The following is a 23,609-nucleotide window of genomic DNA, read 5'->3' as shown; positions in this document are numbered from 1 at the left end:
AAAGCAGTATGATCACATGGCCACCAACCTTTCAAAATCCTCCTCGAGCTCTTGGTTATGGATCTTCTTTATCTTTTCAATCTTGAAATTTTTCATGGAAGCTTTAAAATAGTCACTTATGTTGGCATATTCTGCGCTTAGGCTTTCGAGCTCCTCCAACTAAAAAAAAATTTTTTTAATATATTAATGTGAAGCAGGAAACATTGGAAGCATGGTACATCTATCTGTGTGGCCCCTATGCAATAAGGGTCATTGCCAGTTCCCAACAGCTGGGGGATAGCCTGGATCAGAGGGTTCATTCCAGGTGTGGACACCCAAATAGATAGTGGGCCTAACTGTTCAGGTGACTTCGGGCTAACTAAGCACTATACCTAAGGACAACGGGATGTCCCTGGCACTGATTTAGCCTAGTGGCTTTACAAGTTCCTTGCTTAAAGCTTCAAATCAATGCAGTGACAGAGGAATTGAAGGAATCCAAGCAAATTCTTCTGTGCAAGGGCTGAAGCCAAACATGGAGGCTCAAGTCTAGGAACAGTCTCTCCCCTATCAGGCTAGTGGCAGAGTGAAGCCCACTGAGCCAAGTCATTTGTATTCTCTGAGCTGGTCTTCTCCTCTGTAAAATAGAGGTATTAATGTCTACCTCACAGATTGTTGTCAGGATCTGCTCAGATACCATCATGGGTGGCCAAGCCCCCAAAATGATGAGGCTCCCTATGGAGGTTAGTTGTCCTCTGGGAAAGTGACACAATCACATTTAGATGTCTGTCTTTGAATCTTGACCCCAGAGTTTTATGGAAGCAATTCATTCATTCAAATCAACAAACATACATGGTTGTAGCAAAATATTTTCTCCCACCATTAAAGGATTCACCCACCAATCAAGTAAAAAGCAAGTACCTTATATTTACTTGGAGGGTGGGAGCCAAGGTCCCGCTGAGGAAGCGATTTCGAGGACACGGTCAAAGCCTCTGCTGCAGCCTGTGCCACCTGATGGCTACAAATAGAGAATGAAAATTCACTTGGCTTTACGTTTCTCATGTCCAAGTGACTGGCTTTCTTTCTTTCTTCCTTTTTTGTGGTTATTTATTTGAAAAATAACATTTCAAAAAACAGTTTATTGGGATGGGGATGTGGCTCAAGCGGTAGCACAATCGCCTGGCATGGAGGGGGCGGGGGGAGGGGCTGGGTTCGATCCTCAGCACCACATAAGAAAATGAAATAAAGATGTTGTGTCCACCGAAAACTAAAAAATATTAAGAAATTCTCTCTCTCTTTAAAAACCAAAAACAAAACCAAAAACAAAACCAAAAACAGCTTATTCTTTTTTAAATATTTTTTTAGTTGCAGATGGACACAATACCTTTATTTCATTTGTTTATTTTAATGTGGTACAGGGGATTGAACCCAGTGCCTCACACATGCTAAGGCAAGCGCTCTACCACTGAGCCACAACCCCATCCCTCAACCTTATTCTTTTTTGTTTGTTTTAGGTGGACACAATATCTTTATTTATTTATATGTGGTGCAGAGGATCGAACCCAGTGCCTCGTGCATGGCAGGCCAGCACGCTACCACTTGAGCCACATCCCCAGCCCTCAACCTTATTCTTAAATGAAAACTCTTCTGAGATTAAAAGACCATTTTCAACTAATAACACATTTACTTTCTTTCCTTTGCAGAACTGAGGATGGAACCCAGGGCTTCCTGAATATTGGGCAAGAGAGGTCTACCACCGAGCTACATCTCCAGCCCAGATCAAAATGTTTGATAATTAGACTTACAAAGATTTGAGAAAATAGGGACTCTTGTACACTTTTGGTGGGACTATCAATTGGCACAATCCTTAGAGAAAGCAATTCAGCCAGTACCTGTCATAAATTAAAACTGTACAAATCTTCTGACTTAGGAATCCAATTTTATCTTAGGGTAACTCATTCATGCACAGTATGATCTATATACAAAATATTAAATAGAGGCAATGCTTATAATTGCAAATGACTGCAAATAAAAATGTGTCAGCAAGCAATATACTGCTATATATTCATACAATAAAATCTTTTGTAGTTTACAAAAAAGAAAAGCCATGTGCAGTGCTGCTCATCTATAATCCCAGCAGCTCAGGAGGCTGAGACAGGATGATGGAGAGTTCAAAGCTAGCCTCAGCAAAAGTGAGGCACTAAGAAATTCAGAGAGACCCTGTCTCTAAATAAAAATACAGAATAGGGCTGTGGACGTGGCTCGGTGGTCTCCAAGTGACTTTCTATCCATAACTTCCTAGAGAGATGCAGTGCTTATTTCTTTATTTTTCTTTGAAGTACATCTTTGCCTATTCCTGACATAGATGTACCATAATCATCCTTTTAAAAAAAAATTCAGTAACTATTCACAGTTTAGTAAGTAAAATGCCATTTCTCCACTGACTTAAAGTGTAAACATGGATTTTTTTAAATATTTTGGCTTAAGCTTCAAAGATCCTAATGTGTTAGAATAAAGCAAGTATCAGTTATACCTTTGGGTCAAATGATAGACACTTAAGTACAGCAATGGGTTGGGGGAAAGAATGCTATCTCAGCTGCATTAACTATATTTCAGGATAACCACAGATGAAGAAAAAGGTTTTTTTAGATGAATCACAGCCAATAATTACAAGAGAATCAATAGAATGAGAAAACCACCATTTGCAATACCTAATGGTATCTACTGGACTTAACCAGTGACCATCAATAACTACTAAGACCATTAATTGACAGATCAGATGGAGAATGCTATGATGGAAGGATCAGATTGAAGTGACCAAAACTCTCCTTACTCTAAATCACTAAAAACAGAGGACAATCTAATGGTGCCTGACTCCTTAATAAGATGTGACAAGAAGTAGAAAGCATTCCTTGTAGAGTATTCTCTACCAAAAACTGATACTGAATCTAATCAGTCCTCAGATCTCATCATTCATTTATAGAAATGACCCATCCATCCATGAGGATACAATTTGCTACATTTTGCATGGGGGGAATTCTATAGGTCAAATCACAAAGTTTCTTTTAAAAAACTGAATAAATTGCATGAAAAAAAGTGGAGGAGAAGACTATAATAGAGTAAAAGAAACTTAAGAAACAAATCAACTAAACACAATGTCCAGACCCTGTTTGGATGCGGATTGAGATAACTGTAAAATGTCACTTATGTGACAACGGGAAAACAGGACACTGCTGAGTATTTGACGATGTTAAGGAATTACTGCCAATTGTGTTAGGTAGGTAAATACTATTGTATAGTGTTCCTTATCTGGGGCTGGGGATGTGGCTCAAGTGGTAGCACGCTAGCCTAGTATGCATGAGGCGCTGGGTTCGATTCTCAGCACCACATAAAAATAAAGATATTGTGTCCACCTTAAAAAAAAACTCCTTATCTGTTAGAAACATGCATAAAATATATATGACAACAAAGGTGCGATTTACATTCAAATATTCCAGCCCCCCCCCCAAAAAAAAAACAATCACAGGTGATAGTAAGAACAGATGAAACACGGTGGCAAAACAGTGACAGCTGTTGATGTCAGGTGTTCGGTACCCAGTAGGTTATCCTTCAATTCTCTCTACTTTTGCTGGTGTTTGAAATTTAACATGATTCAGACTATCACATTTAAAAATTAAATGCATTACGGAAAAATCTTTTAAAGATCCTTTTGTATAAAATGAAGACTTTTAGGGAATGAGAAAAATCGGCCCCAACTTATCTATATTTTAAACTCAGATTTCCACTCTGTGCTTATATCTGTAGTGCAGACTGAGAACACGCAGGTTAAGATGCCCATAGAGAGCTGGGGGTGTGACTCAGTGGTAGAGTGCTTGCCAAGCACATGTGAGGCGCTGGGTTGGATCCTCAGCACCACATGAAAATAAATAAATGAAGATATTGTGTCCACCTACAACTAAATAAATAAATAAATAAAATAATAGATGCCCGTGGATTACGGAGTGTGCTGTAGTTCACATCCCCAAGCACTGCACAGGCCCTCACAGCCCTTGTCCTAGTCCTACAGAAGCTGTGTCCCTACTGGACTGGGGACAGCAGTATTAAAGCTCCTTCTCTGCATGACCCCCAGTGACACCCTTTTTCTCAATCCATTTCATTCATTTACTCCCTTCACTTTTCATGTACGTCCATGAATAATCCAAAACATTTCAAGAGCTTTGAGGAGATGATAATTGGGTACAGGAGGGGAGAGAAAGGGCAGTGAGAAAGGGCTTTGCTAGGGATGACATTTACCCAAAGAAGGACTACAGTCATGCACTGTGTGCTAAGAAATGCATTGTTAGGCCATTCTGCTGCAAGGACCTCATTGGAGGGGTTTGCGTAAGTCCGAGGGGTACAGTTCACTAGGCTAGGCTATGTGGGTTGGTGGTTGGTGTTTGGCTTGTTGTTGACCAGAACTTCCATGTCCTTGTGTGGCACCTGACTGCAGCTACTTAAGTATTGTCTCATCCACAGAATGTAAGCTCCACTAGGGCACGAACTATGCTGTAATATTTTTAACTTTATTAACTTGAACATTACACATACTGAAAGGGGGTCTTAGATTAGCTAGATTGATATGATTCTAATTTAAAAAAAATTTTTTTTAGTTGTTGATGGACCTTTATTTTCTTACTTATTTTGTTTATATGTGGTGCTGAGAATCAAACCCAGTGCCTCACACATGATAGGCAAGCGCTCTACCACTGAGCCACAACCCCAGCCCCTGATTCTAATTCTTGAGAAACTGAATGAAGAAATCCAGAGCAGAGGCTGGGGATATAGCTCAGTTGGTAGAGTGTTTGCCTCACATGCACAAGGCCCTGGGTTCAATCCCCAGCATATCACACACACACACACACAAAAGAAAGAAATTCAGAGCAGGCTAAGCATGGTGTTGTACGCCTAAAATCCCAGCTACTTGGGGGGGGGGGGCTGAGGAAGAAGGATTGCAAGTTCATAGTCAGCCAGGGCAACTCAGTAAGGCCCCACATAAAAAACAAAAAGTGGATGGGGATGTAGCCCAAGCCCAGTGGTAAAGCACTCCTGGATTACATCCCCAACAGTGTTTTGTTATTTTTTTTTTTTTTAAAGCAAGGCAGGAGGAGAAATTCAGAGAATATTAGGCTACTAGTTGCAAAAGTTTGGAACTCTGAGGTTAGAATTCAGTCAATCATGCATGTAGTAGTCCCCTCTTATCTGAGGGAATTATATATCAGACCAACATCCCACAACAAGTACCTGAAAACTGCAGGTAGTTCTGGACCCTATATGTACTGTTTTTTCCTAATTTATCCTTCATATGATAAAGTTTAATTTATAAATTAGGCCCAGTGAAAGACTAACAATATTGTAAAACAGAAGAATTATATGTACTGTGGTAAAAGTTATGTGCATATTGTTCTCTCAACATTAATAAGTCAATAATAAGTCAGTATCTTTTTGGTGGGGGAAGGTACTGAGGATTGAACCCAGAATGTTCTACCACTGAATCACATGCCCAGCCCTTTTTAGTTTTTTTTGTTTTGTTTTTGAGAGAGGATCTCAATAAGTTGCTTAGAGCCTTGCTAAATTGCTGAGGCTGGCTTTGAACTTGCAATCCTTACCTCAGCCTCCCAAGCCACTGGGATTACAGGCATGTGCCACTGTGACTAGCTAATAAATCAGTATCTTATTGTATTGTACTCTGTTTTCAGACTGGTTGACAGGAGTGTATATATACACATGTTTACATGCACACACACATAGTCAATGAGTCTGTTAATGCCATGGGGAATAAAAATAATAAGCAGAGAAATTAGTACATAGTGAATACCTTGTCCAGATCCCCACAGCTAATAAGCAGTGGGCAGAATTTGAACTTAGGTGATTTAGAGCCAGCCTTTGACCTGGTCACAGGCAAGGACCTGTGGTCCCAGACGACTCTGACTCTTTGGCAAATGAGAACTAACTCCCATCCCTGGGCCCCAAACCCATCCTGGATTCTCTCGGGATGTTATTTTCTATATTCTCTCATATTTATCCTTCCCTTTCTAATGAAATACCTCAATTCCTACAACCAAAGAAACCTAATCAGACTACCTTGATTTTATACCTACCTTGAAACCTGTTTGACAAATCCACACATTACCAGTGGGGGGAAAAAAAATCCTAGTTCAAAGTGAATAAAGTAGATTTTACTGAGGATTTCATGAGCAATTAGAGTGAATCCCCTATAGCAAAATTTCCTTTGAATATCCCCTTTAATATAAGTCAGTGTAATTATTATGTTTATTAAAAATAAATTAAAACAAAACAAAAAACTTCTTTAACCAACGTCATCTTTCTCCTAAATCCTTGCTCAGGAACTACCCTGTCCCTTTTTCCTCTCCATCTCTTTCTCCATGTCACATCCTCTATAAACCACAGAGCACAAACAGAGATACAGAGAAGAAGTCACGGCAAAAAGACAAAACAAAACAAAAAACAGTGCTTTTGATTACTTCCTAGGCATATCCCCATTAATCTAGCCATTATTGAGATTGTAGGCCATAGCAGGAAAAAACTGAGGCCCAAGATACTTAAGAGACTTGCCTAAAATCCCTGAGTTGGAGGGAAACGCTGGCCTCCTGGTTGTTTATTATTATTATTATTATTATTATTATTATTATTATTATCTTTTCTGTGCTGAAGATGGAAACTCGGGTCCTCACACATGCTATGCAAGTGCTCAACCATGGAGGTCTGCCCTCAGTCCTCTGGTCTACTATTCTCCCACTCATCCATGAGTAAAGGGACTGTTCATAGATAATGCAAAAGGGAATTGCAGGGGAAAGCAAGCAGAAGCTTTCCAAGAAGACAGGATCCTGATGCATGAGGGATTGATGAGATCAGGGCAGGAACATCTCACACATCTGCCTGCCAGCCATGCTTGACCACACTTACTCTGGCTCCCTTCTCATCTGCTTCACATCCTGGGAAGAAAAAAATGCTGGCCTTCTGACGACATCCTTTTGAGTCTTGGAAATTATGTTTGTCTGAATCATCCCTTTAAACAGAAAAAAATAAAACAAACAAGAATCAAGAACCAGCCCCAGAAAATGACTCACTTTTCAGAGGCTACTTACACAGCAGATGTTCACGATGGAAGTGTGTATGTGTGGATTTGGATGAAAATTGTCCATGATTAAAAAAAAAAAAAAAAAAACTTGTATCCCTCACTGTCCTTTTTCAAAGATTCAAAATGCAAAATAGTGAATCAACATTCAGGAGTAATCTAATATTCTTTTTTCTTTTTCTTTCTTGTTTTTGTTTTTGTTTTTTTTTTTTTTTGGTACTGGGGATTGAGCCCAGGGGCACTTTACCACTGAACCACATCCTTTTTATTTATTTTGAGACATGGTCTCGCTAAGTGCTGAGGCAGGATTCAAACTTACAATCCTCCTGCTTCAGCCTCCCAAATTGCTGAGATTACAGGTGAGTGTCACTGTGCCCAGCCAGGATTAAGCTAATCTGTAAATCAAAATTAGAATGAAAGAGAGCTAGGGCACCAAGATGACATCATTCATTTAAGCTACCCTAAACAAAACATTAGCGATTGTGGGCTGAAATGTGATAGTTAGAGCTCATCGAATTTTTTTTTTTTTTACATCAAGTGTGAAATGTCGTTTTCAATTCATGCATATTGTAGTCCTAGTTCAGATTACAACAGTGATCCTTTTAAAAAGTAAATCAGCCGGGCCTGGTGGTGTACACCTGTAATCCCAGCAGCTCGAGAGGCAAAGGCAGGGGGATCTCAAGTTCAAAGCCAGCCTCAGCAATGGTGAGGCACTAAGCAACTCAGTGAGACCCTGTCCCTAAATAAAATACAAAATAGGGCTGGGGATGTGGCTCAGTGGTTGAGTGCCCCTGAGTTCAATCCCCAGTACCAACAAAACAAAACATTAAATCACCACACATTGCTGTAAATGACACAACCATGTTAGAAAAGTTTGGTAGTTTCTGATGAATTCAAACATGGGCTGCTACATGACGTAGCAATCCCACTTCTCAACATATATGGATAAATAAAAACCTATCATCTACACCAAGACTTGCATATGAATATCCACAGCTACATTATTCTAATAACCAAAAATTAAAATATCCAAATGTCCATTAGCTGGTGAATGGATATACAAATGACAGTAAATCCTCATGATGGAATATTATTCAGCAACGAAAAGCGAAGGACAACTACACACGCAACAATATAGATGAGTTCTGCCTTCATCTGAGTGAAAAAAGCCAGCTATGTATAGAGTACATAGTTCCAGAATAGGCCAAACTAATCTATAGGGACATAAAGCACACCAGCCACAGTTTGTCAGTGGGAGTAAAGGGTGTGAGTGGGGGGAAGCAGAAACCAACTGTAAGGATGCAGGAGCAAACTTTGGGGGTTTGATGGAAATGTTCTCAATCTTGATGAGGATGATGGTTACAGGCACTTGTCGGTACTGAGCCAACTGCACACTAGAAACGCATGCATTTTATTGTAAGAATTAATCCTCAATAAAAGTGCTGTATAACAAAACAAACAACAGCAAACGGAGCAACTCTGGTCACGCTGCAGTGCTGCTCAACATTTTCCCAAGGCTACCATGTTTAAAATAAAAAATCCAGGTTTGGGGACGGGGGGGGGGGCTGGGGTTGTGGCTCAGCCGTAGAGCGCTCGCTTCGCACGTGCAAGGCCCTAGGTTTGTTCCTCAGCACCACATAAAAATAAATAAATAAAGTTACTGTGTCCAACTACAACTACAAAAAATAAATATTAAAAAAAAAATCCAGGTTTCTCTTTGCTTTCATCTTTTGCAGAACTACTTCTGTTCTTTGAAACTTCAAGCTTGGCTGCACCTGCCAGCCTCAGCCTTAGCTCCGCCCTCCCCTGGGGCACCTCCTCCTGTGGGCGAGGGCTGCTCACTCCATTCCAAAGGTTCCTCCTTGGCCCATCCTGGGTGCTCTTCCCCTGCCTCCTTCAATCTCTGGTTGTTGTCCCCTTTTCATTTTCTCCAAAGCTGTTGCCACTTTCTGAAATTACCTGATCTGCTTACTTGCTCATGGACTCTCACTCCCCTTTAGAACATGGGCTCCAAGAGAGCAACTTCACCACTGTGTCCCCAGGGCCTAGGATAGAGTCTGGCACACAGATGGCACTCAAATTCCAATTTGATGAATGAGAGAAATAGAAAAGACAATCCAGAACACCCCAAACTGCTCTGACCTCTTTGAACCAGGTGAACAAAAGGAACTGGCTCAATAGCTGTAAACTCAGGAACGAGGCACTTTGGTTCTCATCTCTCCATCATCCTTTTAAATTGTGAGAGTCATATCTTACCAAAGACAAACAGTCTTTAGGGTTGTTGTTATTACTATTATTTTGGCATCAGGAATTGAACCCAGGGGCATTTAACTACTGAGCCACATCCCCAGCCCTTTGTATTTTTTTTATTTTGAGACAGCATCTCGATAAAATGCTGAGGCCGGCTTTGAACTTTTGATCTTCCTGCCTCAGCCTCCTGAACCACTGGGATTACAGGCATGTGCCACCAACACCCAGCAGGTAAGTCATTTTTTAATTCCATGATCCCATAGAACAGATTTTCCTTCTTGCTTTCCAGTTGTGGTCCACAGGCACATTGCTACAGTGATTATGCACGTTACAAATTTTGAAACCTTTTTCCATTTTAAATATACACACAGAAAAGTACATAATATCCAGGTTTTCTTTTACTAACTCAGTTTTTATAAGCATAGTTTTAAACAACTATCTAATACCCACTGAAATGTAATACCCTTATTTATTTGGTCATCGTTCCTCGGGTATTCAGGCTATTCCTATTTTTTCAACACTACAGAGAAGGCTTCAATAAACATCTTCACTGCCTAAAGATTCTATTCCCCACTTTCTGTTCAATTATTTCCTAAGGAAGATTTGAGGCGGGGGGAGATGAAAATACTAGCACTATTTTAACACGTCTTGAAATGTGCTGTCGGGTTGCTTTCCAAAATAGTGAGTATAAGGGCTGGGGACGCAATTCATTGTACAGTGTTTGCCTAGCATGCTCAGGGTCCTAGGTTCAATCCCCAACACCACAGCCAGTATAGTGGTCCTTAAAAAAACACATTACTAGCCAGGCACGATGGCGCACACCTGTATCTCAGCAGCTAGGGAGGCTGAGGCAGGAGGATCGGGAGAGTTCAAAAACAGGCTCAGCAATGGCGAGGCACTAACAGCTCAGTGAAAACCTGTCTCTAAATAAAATACAAATAGGGCTGGGGATGCGGCTCAGTGGTCAAGTGCCCCTGAGTTCAGTTCCTGGTATCCCCCCCAACACATACACACAAAAAAAAACCCACATTACTTAATGGACACTAAGCGGTACAGGACTCAAATGTCAGGCACTACCTGAGAAGTCAAGGACCTGTGAGAGACACTTCCTCCAAAATACCTGCAGGGCTGGTCCTGAAGGGCAAGTTTCTGACCCCATGCAAGGGGTGCCCCGGGAGTGTACCACTAGGGCAGTACTTTCAGAGCGAGGACAGCTCCTGCCCTGTTTTCTTACTAAACATAAGAAGAGTAGAGAGACTGGTGAATGCTAACCAGAAGAGCCTTCTGGGGTGGTTTAAATAAATATGGCAGAAAGCACAGGGCTTCAGTCAAATTGATGGATGAAACCATTGATCTAGTGATGAAATCTCAAAGGAACAGAGTTTCTAAAACTCTGAAGGTGTCCAAAGGCGCAAGACCTCAATTGTAGCCATCAACACCTGAAAATTCAACTGCCCATTCAGAATCAGAAACTCAGACCAACAGAGCTAAAGAATCCCCAAACTTAGTCCAAACTTCTGACTTTCCAGATGAGGATCCGGGCCTAGGGGCACTTTCAGGGCTGCACAGCTGGTGTTTGCCAGAGCCAGGGCTCTAGAACATAGGTCCCACTGCTGCCGGCTGCCACTCCGCTGGACTGCTCACCTGGCTACAAAGAACCCTGACCTGGGCTGTTCCTGCCCCCACATGTACAGGTGTGCTGGGTTCCAGCCACACAGGACCCTGCCAGACAAAAACTCACCTTGGAAATTCAGCTCGTAGTTCCGTGACCCCGCCTGGAAGGGCACCACTCCTCTGGGGTAGGACTGGAACATCGACTCTAGATATGTGGAGTCGATGTTGGAACCGGGCTGGTTGTTGCTCTAGTTTAAAAACAAAACAGGTAAAGACTTCAGGAAATCGACTGTTAGACCTTAAATGGTTTTATTTTTAGACATGCAGTTTGAACAAGAGGGCATCTTGTTCCCAAGCCAGGTGGCAAGGTGGAGCCCAGTCACACCTTTTTGTGGCCCACCCCCTACATTGAAAATTCCCTTGGATTTGTCCCTGATGGGGGATATTAACAAAGGCGAGAGGAATGCTCAAGTAACATGAAGATCTGATCTCTGGCTTCAGGGATAAGTGAAGCATCTGAACAGCATAACTGGGTAAAGGGGAGTGTGCTGATGCTTCAAGGGAGCCAGCAAGGCCACCCTTCCAGGGTCCCCACCCCAGGGCAAGTGCAACAGGCAAGGGCAGACTGGATGTGAGCCCCTAACAGCAGGGCTTCCCAATATTTAATGGAGGTGAAACACTTGTTTCTTGTGAACTAACATAGAGGGGCTAATGACAGCAAAATCCTGCCAGCATCCCATGGTGGAGAGCTCCCGCAGGAACGTACAGTCCCTGTAATGACACTGCAGACTCCTGAGCTGTCAGCTGTACCCACTCCCTTGCTCAACCCTAATGGAAATGCCTACTGGATGTGAAGGGAGGGCACCAGAATGAAAGCATCCAAAGGAATGTCCAGCATGGAGAAGGGCCAGAGTTCATCCGTGTAGCTTTGGAGGAGCATGTCTGAGCATTCACGCACTTGCACATAATGAAAGTGAGATTAAATCTGAATGTGTTTCAGGAGGTGGAGCAAGAACAAAGGATAGAAGATGTTAGAACTTTCTAACCTGAAGCATACAACAATGAAGTCAGGCCACGAAGGTGTTTATTGCAGTGGCACTGAGATGGGAATGATTGGAAAAGAGATCGCTGCCATGATAAGCCTGATAAACCATATATTTTAAAATATTTTTTAGTTGTTGATAGACCTTTATTTTATTTATTTATATGCGGTGCTGAGAATCAAACCCAGGGCCTCACACATGCCAGGCAAGTGTGCTACCATTAAGCCACAGACATAGCCCCACCATGTACATGTTTTGGACCCAAAAACCAACTTAAGTTGGTCAGGCAAAAATATCTGTGGGCCCGAGGGCTTCCCAACCCGCTAGCTGAAGTCTTGTATCTAGCAAATCCCTGTTCAGCTTTGTAGAACCCACCCTGTTCCTAGCTGGAAAAGCCAAAGCCTTTCCAACTTTGATGTACATGTGAGTCACTTAGGAATCTAATAAAAGCACAGATCATGATGAAGGATTTGGGGTTCCACATTTCAACAGCTCCTAGATGATGTTGATGCTGCTGGTCTGTGGACTTCACTTGGATTTGACAGGCTGTAGGGTCTAGACCAGTGCTATTTACTAGAATATTCCGCAATGATGGAAATGTTCTCTGTGCTGTCCTATATGGTGCTATAGGGAAGGCAAAATCTTGCTTTTACCCTTTTATGGTAAAAGCTAGGCCTTAGAATTAAACCGACATAAGAAAAAGCATACAAACTTATTTCATGCAACTTTTACATGGTGTGGGAAGCCTTCATAAGGAAATGATACCCCAAAGTGGCCTCAGAGATAAAAACTTATATGCTGAATTCAAATAGTAAATTATAAACATATGACAATACAAAGGGGCTTGGCCTGGGGTAGTTAAGTGGGTGGGGAAGTCGCCAGGAGGATGAGGTTTGCCTAACAGGGCACGTTTGTAGATTTCCCTCTGCCCCCAAGCCCTGCCCTTGATAAGAACATGACCCTCCTTCTGGTAGGGGAGCATCTTTCCCATGGAATTTTGTCACAAGCTATGGGCTATGTGTGGACTATTGCGCATAGTAGCCTCGTGAGGGGATAAGTGGGGCACTGAGAACTCCCCATGGCACCCCCCACAGGGACTGATTGCCTGAAGCAGGTGAACTTCCCCCTCAAGCTCTCTTAAGATCCCACACAGCACCTGAGATGGGTGTGACCTGCCAAGATGTCAATCAATCTGCTGACTGCAAGACATCAGGAAGCAAGACTCCGCCCTTAAAACCTTACCCCTGCCTTTGATGTATCCCCTTAAATAAACCACCAGAGCCATTTTGCCTTTGTCTAGTTCCAGAACCCATATGGACTACATCTATCAGGGGCTTCACTTTCTGTAAATATAGTGCTTTGTCATTTACTAATTATTTGAGTTTGTAAGCTGTAGGGTGGCTTGGACTGTCCTGGGCAGGAAGAAGAACCCCTTAATGAGATGCTGACCATCATCCTCCCAATAGAATTTCATCTCCAGCTTTAAGAAACAGAAGGGAGGGCTGGGGTTGTGGCTCAGCGGTGGAGTGCTTGCCCAGCATGCTTGAGGCACTGGGTTCGATTCTCGGCACACATACAAATAAATTTTTAAAAATAATAAAGGCCCATCAACAGCTAAAAAATGTTTTAAAAGAAAGAAAGAGAAGGGAGGTCAGACTGATCTTTCTGCACCTGCTGTTTTTCAAGTGCCTTAAACTCAAAATAGTCCATATGCCAGAGTGGCTTATTTTTAACTCCTTCAGTAGCCTAGCTCAACATGGCACCGAGCATTCAAGATGCGACTAGTGCCATCCACTGTGGAGCTGAGGTCCTGATTTTATTTTTAAGTTTAATTTATGTAAATTTAATAGCTACATGAGGCTAGAGGCTGTCCTACTGGACAGCACTATCAAGTCAGTGAGGTGGCTTGGCACCATGCTGACCTTCTTGGGCCTCGTCCACACACTGTACTTGTGTTTGTGGGTCATGGTAAAGTCTCTAAGGGTGACGTTTCCCTTCAAGTCAGTCCACACCCACATCCAAGGTGATTCTCAGGCACTGGTTGATACACGTCCGCAAGGGAATCAGGAGGTCATACAGTCAGCTGACCAGGAGGGGCTCTGTCCAGAGACAGCTCTCAAGGCCGGAGCATCTTTCTCCTCTCTCACACCTGTGTGCTGTCCAGGTCACCTGCCAGGTGTTGCTTTCGTAAGGGTTCCTTAAGCTTTTCAAGTATGTGGTCTAAGTTTGCCCTAGCCCTTTGGAAATCACCAGTGTTGTCTCATGCTCCTAAGTGGCAGGCAGTGACAACTTCCATTAGTCCTTCTAGCTGTCATTAATTTAATGGCCATCATGTGTCCTAGAGTGTTCTAGGATACTGCAGTTCCGCATCCATGAGGAGATGATTGAATAAGGTTGGGCCTTCAATTATTTATTCTTCCAGAAAACTTGAATTTATATCTCAGTTGCAGTGACCAGGTCTTGGCTTCTGTCCTGTGCCTCAATTTTTCCTGAAACCTAGGCTTTCTAGAGCTATAGCTTGCCCTGACTCTGAGCAGCCCTCTCAGGCCTAGAGCCCCTGCCACTCTTCCATGTCTGCTTCCATAACGCCCACACTTAGCTAGGTGCTGGTAAGCATCTGTGAGCAACTGCATCTGCACACCCCACCTGCTGCAAACCCAGTGATCACCAGGCTCCGCTCTCCTGTTATAACTATGTCCTGTTCTGTTGCTACCCAACAGCCCAACTGTTCCATCATCACCTCTAACACCACAGCATCTCCCAGTCCACCATCTATATACAAGTCCTGATTAAGCTCCTCAATTTCCCTAAAAGGATATCAATTCCAGAAAAACCATGCCAAGCAAATGCACCAACCCTTTGTTAGTGAAAATTTCTGCACCCCAATTTCCTAGAGAGGTACTCTCGGTTGCCCAACTCTTATTAAATATTTAGTTATAGCCAGGTATGGTGCTGCACACCTAGAATCCCTGCTACTCAGGAGAAAGAGGCAGAAGGATCACAAGGCTTAGATCAGCCTGGGAAAATTAGTGAAAAATATTTATTTTTCAGTTTTCGGTGGATACAACATCTTCATTTTATTTTATGTGGTGCTGGGGATTGAACCCAGCACCCCGCGCATGCCAGGCGAACACACTACCGCTTGAGCCACATCCCCAGCCCTTAAATCATTTTTGAAGTGTTCAAAAGATGTGTGACTATTTAAAACACAATGGCACCACAGGTGTTATGGTTTGGATCTGGAAGTTCTCCCAAAGTCTCATGTGCTGAAGGCGTGGTCCCAATGCAGCAAGGTTCCCGAGTCGGGTGTTTGGGAAACAGCTGGATCATGGGGACTTGGACAGCATCGGTGGGTTCATCCATTAAGGAATTCAGAATTTGGTGGCTGCTGGGAGCCATTAGCCAAGTAGGTATGACAATTTCCTTGCCAGCGTACCCCATGTTGCTGACATTTTGCAGTGACATTGAATGTAGTTGACCTTGCTCAAGGACCAGGGCGGATTAGGGTGTTCCCGGTTTAACATAATCGGGTTTAGGGCGTTCCCAGTTTAGGTTCCAGGTTTAAGGTTTAAGATTATTCCTGCTGGGAATAGGGCGTATCCTGCTGCCTAAGTTCCCCTTGAGTTCTCACGGGATTCAGACAGTATATTTTGGGAGACAGAAGCCCAGTGAAGGAATTTGGGAGAGAACGAGATTTGGGCAGAGAACGTGGATTTCCCCAGAACGTGTCTGTATACGGCTGGTGTGAGTTCGGGAATAAAGAGTTGCTGTTTGAATCTACAAGCTGTGTGGTGGCTCGTGATTTTGTGCCCAGCCAGACTGCGGCAGGTGGCATTATTGGGAGGTGGTAGAAACTGTAGGTAGTGGGAGTTGGAGGAAGTAGGGCACTGGGGACATGCCCTGGAAGGGTATATCTTGTCCCAGGACCTTCCTCACTCTCTTGTCTGCCTCTGGCTGCCATGAGGTGAGCCACTTTGCTGGGCCATGACCTTGTGCTATCCTGTTCTGCCTCATCCCAGACCCAGAAGCAATGGAGCCAGCCAACCACGGACGGAAACCTCTGAACCCAAGAACCAAAATAAATCTTGTTCTAAGCTGACTTTCTCAGGTATTTGTCACAGCGGTGAAAAGCTAACATAAAAGGCAAACCCAGAATGGACGGCTTGAGGATGTGGAAAAATTTGAACCCTCGTACATTGCTAGTGGGAATGAAAAGAAAAAGAGAAAATGATTTCTCCAAAAATTAAATGCAGAATTACCACACAATCCAGAAATTCCAAATCTGGGCATTTACCCCAAAGACGTAAAAACAGGGTCTTGAGCAAATACGGGCATACCTATGTTCATAGAAGCATTATCACAATGACCAAAAGGTCAAAGCTTGAAAAAAGTCCTTATGTCACTCACTATTAAGCTGGCAGTTCTTATGCAGATAATCTAGACAAATTTCCTTGGAGCCATGATCATCCATCCTAGAAGATGTGGTGCTTACGACATCCAATATGGAATCTGTAAAACAAGAGAGGACACATGCACGCTGATCTCCATGCTTGAATGAAAACCAAAGACACCAGGCCTCACAGTGGGAAATAGCACCTAATGGAGCCCTGTCAAGAAAATTCCTGGGATTCATGTGTTGACTCCTGAGAGCCCAGACAGCCACTCCATAAAATAAAGTATGGACACCAGGGCCACACGAGAACTATGATTATTTCTGAAATTGTAGTCAAACGATTCTAATTCTCAATAAACGTAGCAGCTTATTCCATGTGGTTCTACCGTTTACTCCTTGCCTGTCTTCATACAGTAGGCTTCTTCACCAAAACCTCTAATTCTAGCCCCATTAAAGGAAAAACTATAGCCACGGCCACTCTGCTGCAGACTTAAGATATGGGTCTGAGTGACTCTGATGAGTGACTTAGGCTGAGCAGGCTAAGAGAGGCCTAGCAGAGTCATGACCATGGGTCCCCCAGGATGCAGCTCTGAAAGGTGGAGGTGACTGAGGCAGACTGCCAACTCATAAGGGGGCAGTGGTTTCCCCAGATGGGGCTGGGAACTGGCTTCTCAGATTCTGACTTCTAGAATATTCACCCAATGGCTGCTATTTTTAAGCCAAAACCAGCAGCACCAGTTTTGTCTACATTAGTAGTTTCATCCATTATTTGACTAGAGTCCTTTGGTGTGAGAGACACAGATTTACTATCCCCAAATGGGTCCCCTCTACATTTACCATTACAAAATGCCACTCCTGGGTCATTTCTCATTCGGGCAGTGGTGTGCACGTCTTGGGGAGCAGTTCCATTGTCCTGTTGATTCCTAGTTACAGCCATCTCTCTCTGGCTGCTGGTTGTGGTTCCATGATTTAGAAATCTTGCGGAAGTTATATCCATGGCCGCTCCATCATAATTATTATTAAAAAGAGGGACATGCTGCTGAGTGTCCTGAGTCCCATTCTTGCCCTTGACATTCACAAGGTCTGGGGAGAGGATGGCAGTGCTCTTTCTGGTAGTTACGGTTTCAGGTATTTTCCCCAAACCAAGAGGAGAGCCCACAGCAGCTTGACCTGGAAAAAACACATTGTCTCTCCTGGAGCCTTGGTCGTTCTGCCAGGTTGGGGACCCCTTCTGGCTGGAGGAGGGTGCTGAATCTGAATGATTCCTATAAAAGAGGCGATCTGGACTTCCATTCTCTGAAAACTTCTGGCTTGACCCCACCTGACCCGGTCCTCCAAGACCAGGTACCTTAGACAAGAGGGAGGAAGATGGAGTGCGATCCTGACTCCCCAGATACGTGAACCTGTGGGTGAGGTCACCGACCCCCACGTCCTTCAGGAAAAGCCTTTGGCCAACAACATCTGGACTGGATGTGCGGGAATTCTGAGCAGCCGCTGAGGCAGATGGAGGAAATTCTTGGCTCTCCGGCAGGAATCTGTCCCTACTCTTGCTTCTACCTCTAGTCATCCCAGCTCTACGGTGCGGGGTAGGAGCTGCAAAGAGAAAAGCAAAATGAAACAAAATAATGAAAATTCATGTTCATTGCTGAATGGTTGGGTTCCTACCACTATGCCTCCTCTCTGCTTTCCCACCTTGATATTCAAGGTCTATCAAACTGCCTGTCCTAATCTGCTGCATGAAAATCTTGCGGAAGAGTGGTTCAGGATGATGTGAGGGAGGGCCCCGGCTTCTCTCCTGGGACTCAGAGGTAGACCTTACTCCCCACCCTCTAGGTGGCGCTGTGCGCTGCTCTGAGTCAGAGAGAAGCCTCCAAATCATCTAGATTTCACATTGCAATACGAATGTACCTGATCATCTAAGGATTCATAATACTAAAACAGAAAACCACATTCTCAAGGTAGGATTCATTTAAACTAGAAAGTTTTACAGATTCCTTCATTAGCCCCCCTCCCAATGCCTAAGCTTAATAGCAAACGTAAAAGTTGAGCCAGGCGTGGTGCTGCACCCCTGTAACCCCAGGGACTCAGGAGGCTGAGGTACGGGGGTCACTAGTTCAAGGCCAGCTAGTGAGACCATGTTTTAAAAGGACTGGGGATGTAGCTCAGTGGTAAAGCATCTCTGGATTCAATCCCAGTACAAATAAACAAACAAAATTAAAATTGACAAAGCAGTGGCTTTTTTCTAGAACTGTGATGAGTCATATCCTGGATGGAGCAATCATGTGTTTGTGAGTGTGCATGGATTGTGTGTGACATACATGTGTGCCTGTGACGAGTGTGTGTCTGTGTGTGTTCCTGCATGTGTATTTGTGTACATATGACAAAAAGCTATCCTCTGTTCAGGCAGCACTGTGGTGTGAGAGAAGAGCATTAGGTATGGAATCAGAGCATGTGAGCTCTGCTACTCTCTGGTGGTGTGAGGGCTGAAACATGCCTTTTAAATATATATCATCTTACTTTTCATCCTTTTAAAAATGATGTAAGGCTGCCTACAATGAAGGTTGCTTAAAAAATTATCATATCTGACTTATTACCTTATGAATAAATATCACAGTTGCCTAAAATATTCTAAGCCTCAATTTCCTTACCCCTTATGTGAGTCTAATAAATAATACATCTACCTTTCTTCATGGTTTTTCTGTAAGAAACAATGAGGTGCTTTGGGTGAAAGTCCCTTTTGTAAATGATAAATCATTCCCAGATATAAAGAAGTATAATTGCTCATTATTTTTTACAGGGTCTTAGACTCATGTATCCTATGTACTTCATAAAATTTACTTCTCCTACAGCTAATTCATAAAGACCAAATAAAAAGTTGAGATTAATCCCATTACATAAAATAGAAAATGCTTAAAAAATGGTCTCTCCACACCCATGAAGATGGCTGTTGTAGTCAAAAAAAAAAAAAAAACAGACAATGACAAGTGATAGAGAGGATGTGCAGAAATCTGAACCCTTGTGCACGGCTGGCAGAAAGGAAAACTGGTGTAGCTGCTGTGGAAAACCACGTGGCAGCTCCTCAAAAAATTAAATGCAGGATTACCATAAGATCTAACAAGACTCCTTCTGGTTATAGTCTTAAAAGAAATGAAAACAGGGTCTTCAAGAGATACTCATACATCCACATTCACAGCAGCATTTTTCACAATAGGCAAAACTAGAAATGACTCAGATGTCCATGAACAAACAATTAGATAAACAAAATGGGGTATATCCAGATGACAGGATATTATTTAGCCTTAAAAAAAAAAAACAACAAGAATTCTGACCCATGCTATGACATGGTTGACTTTGGAAGACCTTATGGTAAGTAAAATAGCCAGTCATAAAAGGGCAAATATCCTAGTAGCTCGAGAGGCTGAGGCAGGAGGATTATGAGTTCAAAGCCAGATTCAGCAAAAGCGAGGTGTTAAGCAACTCTGTGAGACCTTGTCTCCTAAATAAAATACAAAATAGAGCTGGGGATGTGGCTCAGTGGTTGAGTGCCCCTGAGTTCAATCCTAGGGTCCCCAAAATAAGGGCAAATATGACATGCTTCCACCTATATGAGATACCTAGAGTTGTCCAATTTATAGAGACAGAAAACAGAATGTTTGGGGAGGGGTGTGGGCGTTAGTTTTCAAAGACGAGAAAGTTCTGGAAATGATGGTGTGAAAGTAATTAATATTACCTCAGCAAAAGGAGGCACAAAGTAACTGTCAGTGAGACCCTGTCTCTAAATAAATAATAGGGCTGGGGATGTGGCTCAGTGGTCAAGTGCCCCAGAGTTCAATCCCAGGTACAAAAAAAAAAAAAAGAAAGTGTACACAGTTTAAAAAGAAAAGGTATTTACCTCTCGGCCCAGAAGGGTTCCTACGGGCATGTTTGTTGTTGCAGATGTCCTGGATGTTTTGGACCACATCTGGGCTCAGCCCATGCTCCTTCATGATGGCCAGCACCTTTCTGTCCATCAGGTTATGGGACCTCAGGCAGTTGAGGTAACTACAGTTCCCTCGGGTGAAGTGCTCACAGATGTGGAGTCTCTCGCATGGTGGCTGCTGGCTACAAATCTGCTTTCGACCTTCTCCTTTATAACTTTTGCAAATCTGCAGAAGGGAAATACAACAGCCAGAGATAAAACATCTTTGTATATCTGCCATGCATTCATTAAGGAAAGTTCAAGTGCACAAATATTTCCAAAGAAAACAGATATGCCAAGAGGAGGAAAATCCATGCATATCCCACAATCTATGATGAGGTGCATTCAATTGATGGCTTATTTGGGACAGAAAAAGGTCTGCAAACTAATTATAAGATAGTGATAAATTTGATAATCCTGGGCTGGGGATGTGGCTTCAGCGGTAGCGCACTTGCCTGGCATGTGCAGGGCGCTGGGTTCGATCCTCAATACCACATAAAAATAAAATAAAGATATTGTGTCTACCTAAAAAAAAACTAAAAAATAAATATTTTTTTAAAAAATTTGATAATCCTTGTTGGATGGCCAATTGCAACAGAGTAGATGAGCTCTGCATTATGAAAGAGACCAAAGACAGCAGTCTAACTTTTGCATATCAACTTACTTTTCAATTAAAAGGACATGTGTTTTACCAACAACTGTAATTCAGTATTTGGTCTCTGATTGGAAGAATGTGAAGTATCTAAAGTGATAAACTAAAGAAGAAAAGTCCTGCATTTTTATCTAAACAGATATTATCTACATATCTTGGTCTACAGGGATGGAGTTCCTAGTGAGATGCAGAATACTGTCACTGAGGCCCAGTCATATGATGCAGGACTAAAAGATACCAGTGTAAAGTGTGAGCCCCTAGAAGCAGCTGGAGGACCTCAGGGGACCCACCTACCAGTTCCTGTTTCCTTTGCTGTAAGGGACTGAAATATTTGCCTCATCTACCTAAACTGCACTGTTAAGTAGTCAAAGCAATATGACTGTGTTGTGCAGAATAAAGAGTGATGCAAACATAAGAACCAAGAATGAGAAAACTGATAGGATTAGTAAAAATCCTGAATTTCAGACATTTTAAAAATAAACACATTTATAAGATGCTTCCGTGAGCTCTGCACAAAATAGATGAACATGGTTCCCCATAATTTGTCTAGACGGATACCAGACCCCAGGAACAGTCATTTAGCCACATAGCTTCTAAAATCAGATTCAAAGATTCAAATAGATATGATCGCTATAGAGTCTACTCTCCNGGGCTGGGGATGTGACTCAGTGGTGAAACGCCCCTCAGTTCAATCCCTTGTACAAAAAAAAAAGGTGGAAAGTGAATGGCTCATAGTAAGCCAGTTTTGAAAATTATTTATTATTATTTAATAGTTACCAAAGTTTCATCTGAGACCCTTTGAAAGAGCTGATAAGGCCAAAATTACTTTCATAATTATATTAAGACATTTGATTGTTTGCTTTTCTGCTTGCAGGCTTACATAAGGGCACAATGTAGTTTTCTGGAGGCTACATGATTTATAATCTCACAATAGATTATATAAAGAAGCATATTAGAGAAACTAATCATCTTCTATAATGACTGACATTATAGATATTTGCAAATATATAAAATGATGTAACTCTTCTTGATAAATTTTTGGTTTTGGAAAACAGTCATGGTTATAGTTATCTATATGTAGTAACCTACATAACGGTATATAATTATATGAATGTAATTATATATAAATGTTAGTTATGCTAACCTGAGTTTATTATTGCATTTGTGTAAGTAGATTTATAAATAAATTTTAATATGACAAACAACGATAGCTGTAAATTCACAGAACCAGAAATTCTTTGGAATCATCAATACATTTTAAGAGTGTTGAGATGAAAACATTTGAGAATGGCTGCTCTAAGAAAGATGTCTTAGATCAGTCAGGGCATCTCACACAGGACCAATTTTAAACCCAGGGACACTTGACAATATATGACTTTTGAAAATAATCTTGGTAATCACAATTGGGGTAGGGTAGGGAGAAGGGAGGATGAGATCAAGAATAGAGAGCAAGCCAGGTAGAGTATCACAAGTTCAAAGCCAACCTCAGCAACATAGCAAGGACCTAAAAAACTTAGATCTGTCTCAGAATATAAAAAGGGCTGGGGCTGGGGCTGGGGATAGGTGATTAAGTACCCCTGGGTTCAATCCCTGGTACCAAAGAACCCCCACAACAAATAATTATCTGGCCCAAAATGTCAATAGTTTCAAGGTTAACAAACTGTCCTAGAGAGTCAAATATATAGTTTCTAGAAAAAAAATAGCTTATGCCGCCTCCTAGTGACAATATTCAGCAACACAGAATCTCCACCAAATATTTAGTCAATTCTGCAGAGGATGAAAAAAGAATGCATATCCCAACCCCCAATCCTGCCCAAAGAAATTCCTGGTAAAACTAGACTGCATCTTCTATCTCTGAACATCACAGGTGAGTGTGGTCATGCAGGTATTACCCATTTCAGCCCTGACCTAGCAGAAATGTAAAGTTACCTCCAAGATAGAGAAAAAACACAAACACAGAGGTTAGAAAATGTTAAGCACACAACAAACTTCTGCTAACTACATGAAGCTACTCAAATCATATTTTTAAATTATGAAATGAACCCAAAGACTCATTTGTTCTAAATCGTTTTGATACTTTTAACAATTCTGCATCAAGTTGGTAAGACTAAGAGCCAACCTCCACACTATCGTTCTGCAGAACACCTTGACAAATAACCACTGAACAAATAATCCCATCACTGTTAACTTCACTTGAGTTAGCAGACATTTACAGACTCCCTAGCACTAGGCAGGAACCTAGCCTTAGGCTTTCCTTTGATGAGGAACTCATGAGCCAGGGTATAGTCATCAACTTACATGTGGGTTTTGGGATCACAATAGGCCTCCTCAAGCTTCTCCATGTACGGAATGTCCATCCAAGTGTCTGAATTGAATATCTGCCATCGGTAGGGCAGGAGGAAGTGGATTTTGTTACAGAGGCCTACAAAGACACAGAAAACATACCTAATCAATAAATGGGCTAAGGAACTGAACAGAAACTTGACAGAAGAAGAAATGCAATCAACAAATATATGAAAAATATTCAACATCTCTAACAATTAGAGAAATGCAAAACTACTCTAAGATTCCATCTCACTCCAATAAGA

General features: G+C 42.2%; 1 protein-coding gene and 1 non-coding gene across 2 annotated transcripts in view; one reads left to right on the top strand and one right to left on the bottom strand.

Annotated features, from left to right (window-relative positions):
• Positions 1-23,609, bottom strand: part of Zc3hav1 (zinc finger CCCH-type containing, antiviral 1) — a 58,197-nt gene that overhangs the window by 5,205 nt on the left and 29,383 nt on the right. The window contains exons 3-10 of the mRNA XM_048786952.1: positions 20,304-20,556; positions 17,249-18,004; positions 16,419-16,527; positions 14,660-14,825; positions 11,103-11,223; positions 6,940-7,042; positions 898-994; positions 29-159 (exon numbers count right to left, since the gene is read on the bottom strand). Of these exons, the coding sequence (XP_048642909.1) occupies positions 29-159; positions 898-994; positions 6,940-7,042; positions 11,103-11,223; positions 14,660-14,825; positions 16,419-16,527; positions 17,249-18,004; positions 20,304-20,556 (1,736 nt within the window). The remainder of the gene's footprint in view (positions 1-28; positions 160-897; positions 995-6,939; positions 7,043-11,102; positions 11,224-14,659; positions 14,826-16,418; positions 16,528-17,248; positions 18,005-20,303; positions 20,557-23,609) is intronic.
• Positions 4,791-4,866, top strand: Trnav-cac. The gene has a single exon. It is a non-coding gene; the product is annotated as a tRNA-Val (tRNA).

The sequence above is a fragment of the Marmota marmota genome, unplaced genomic scaffold, assembly GCF_001458135.2.
Source record: "Marmota marmota marmota unplaced genomic scaffold, marMar, whole genome shotgun sequence".
In the NCBI taxonomy this organism is placed as follows: domain Eukaryota; kingdom Metazoa; phylum Chordata; class Mammalia; order Rodentia; family Sciuridae; genus Marmota; species Marmota marmota.
This window is presented reverse-complemented; position numbering and strand designations above follow the sequence as displayed.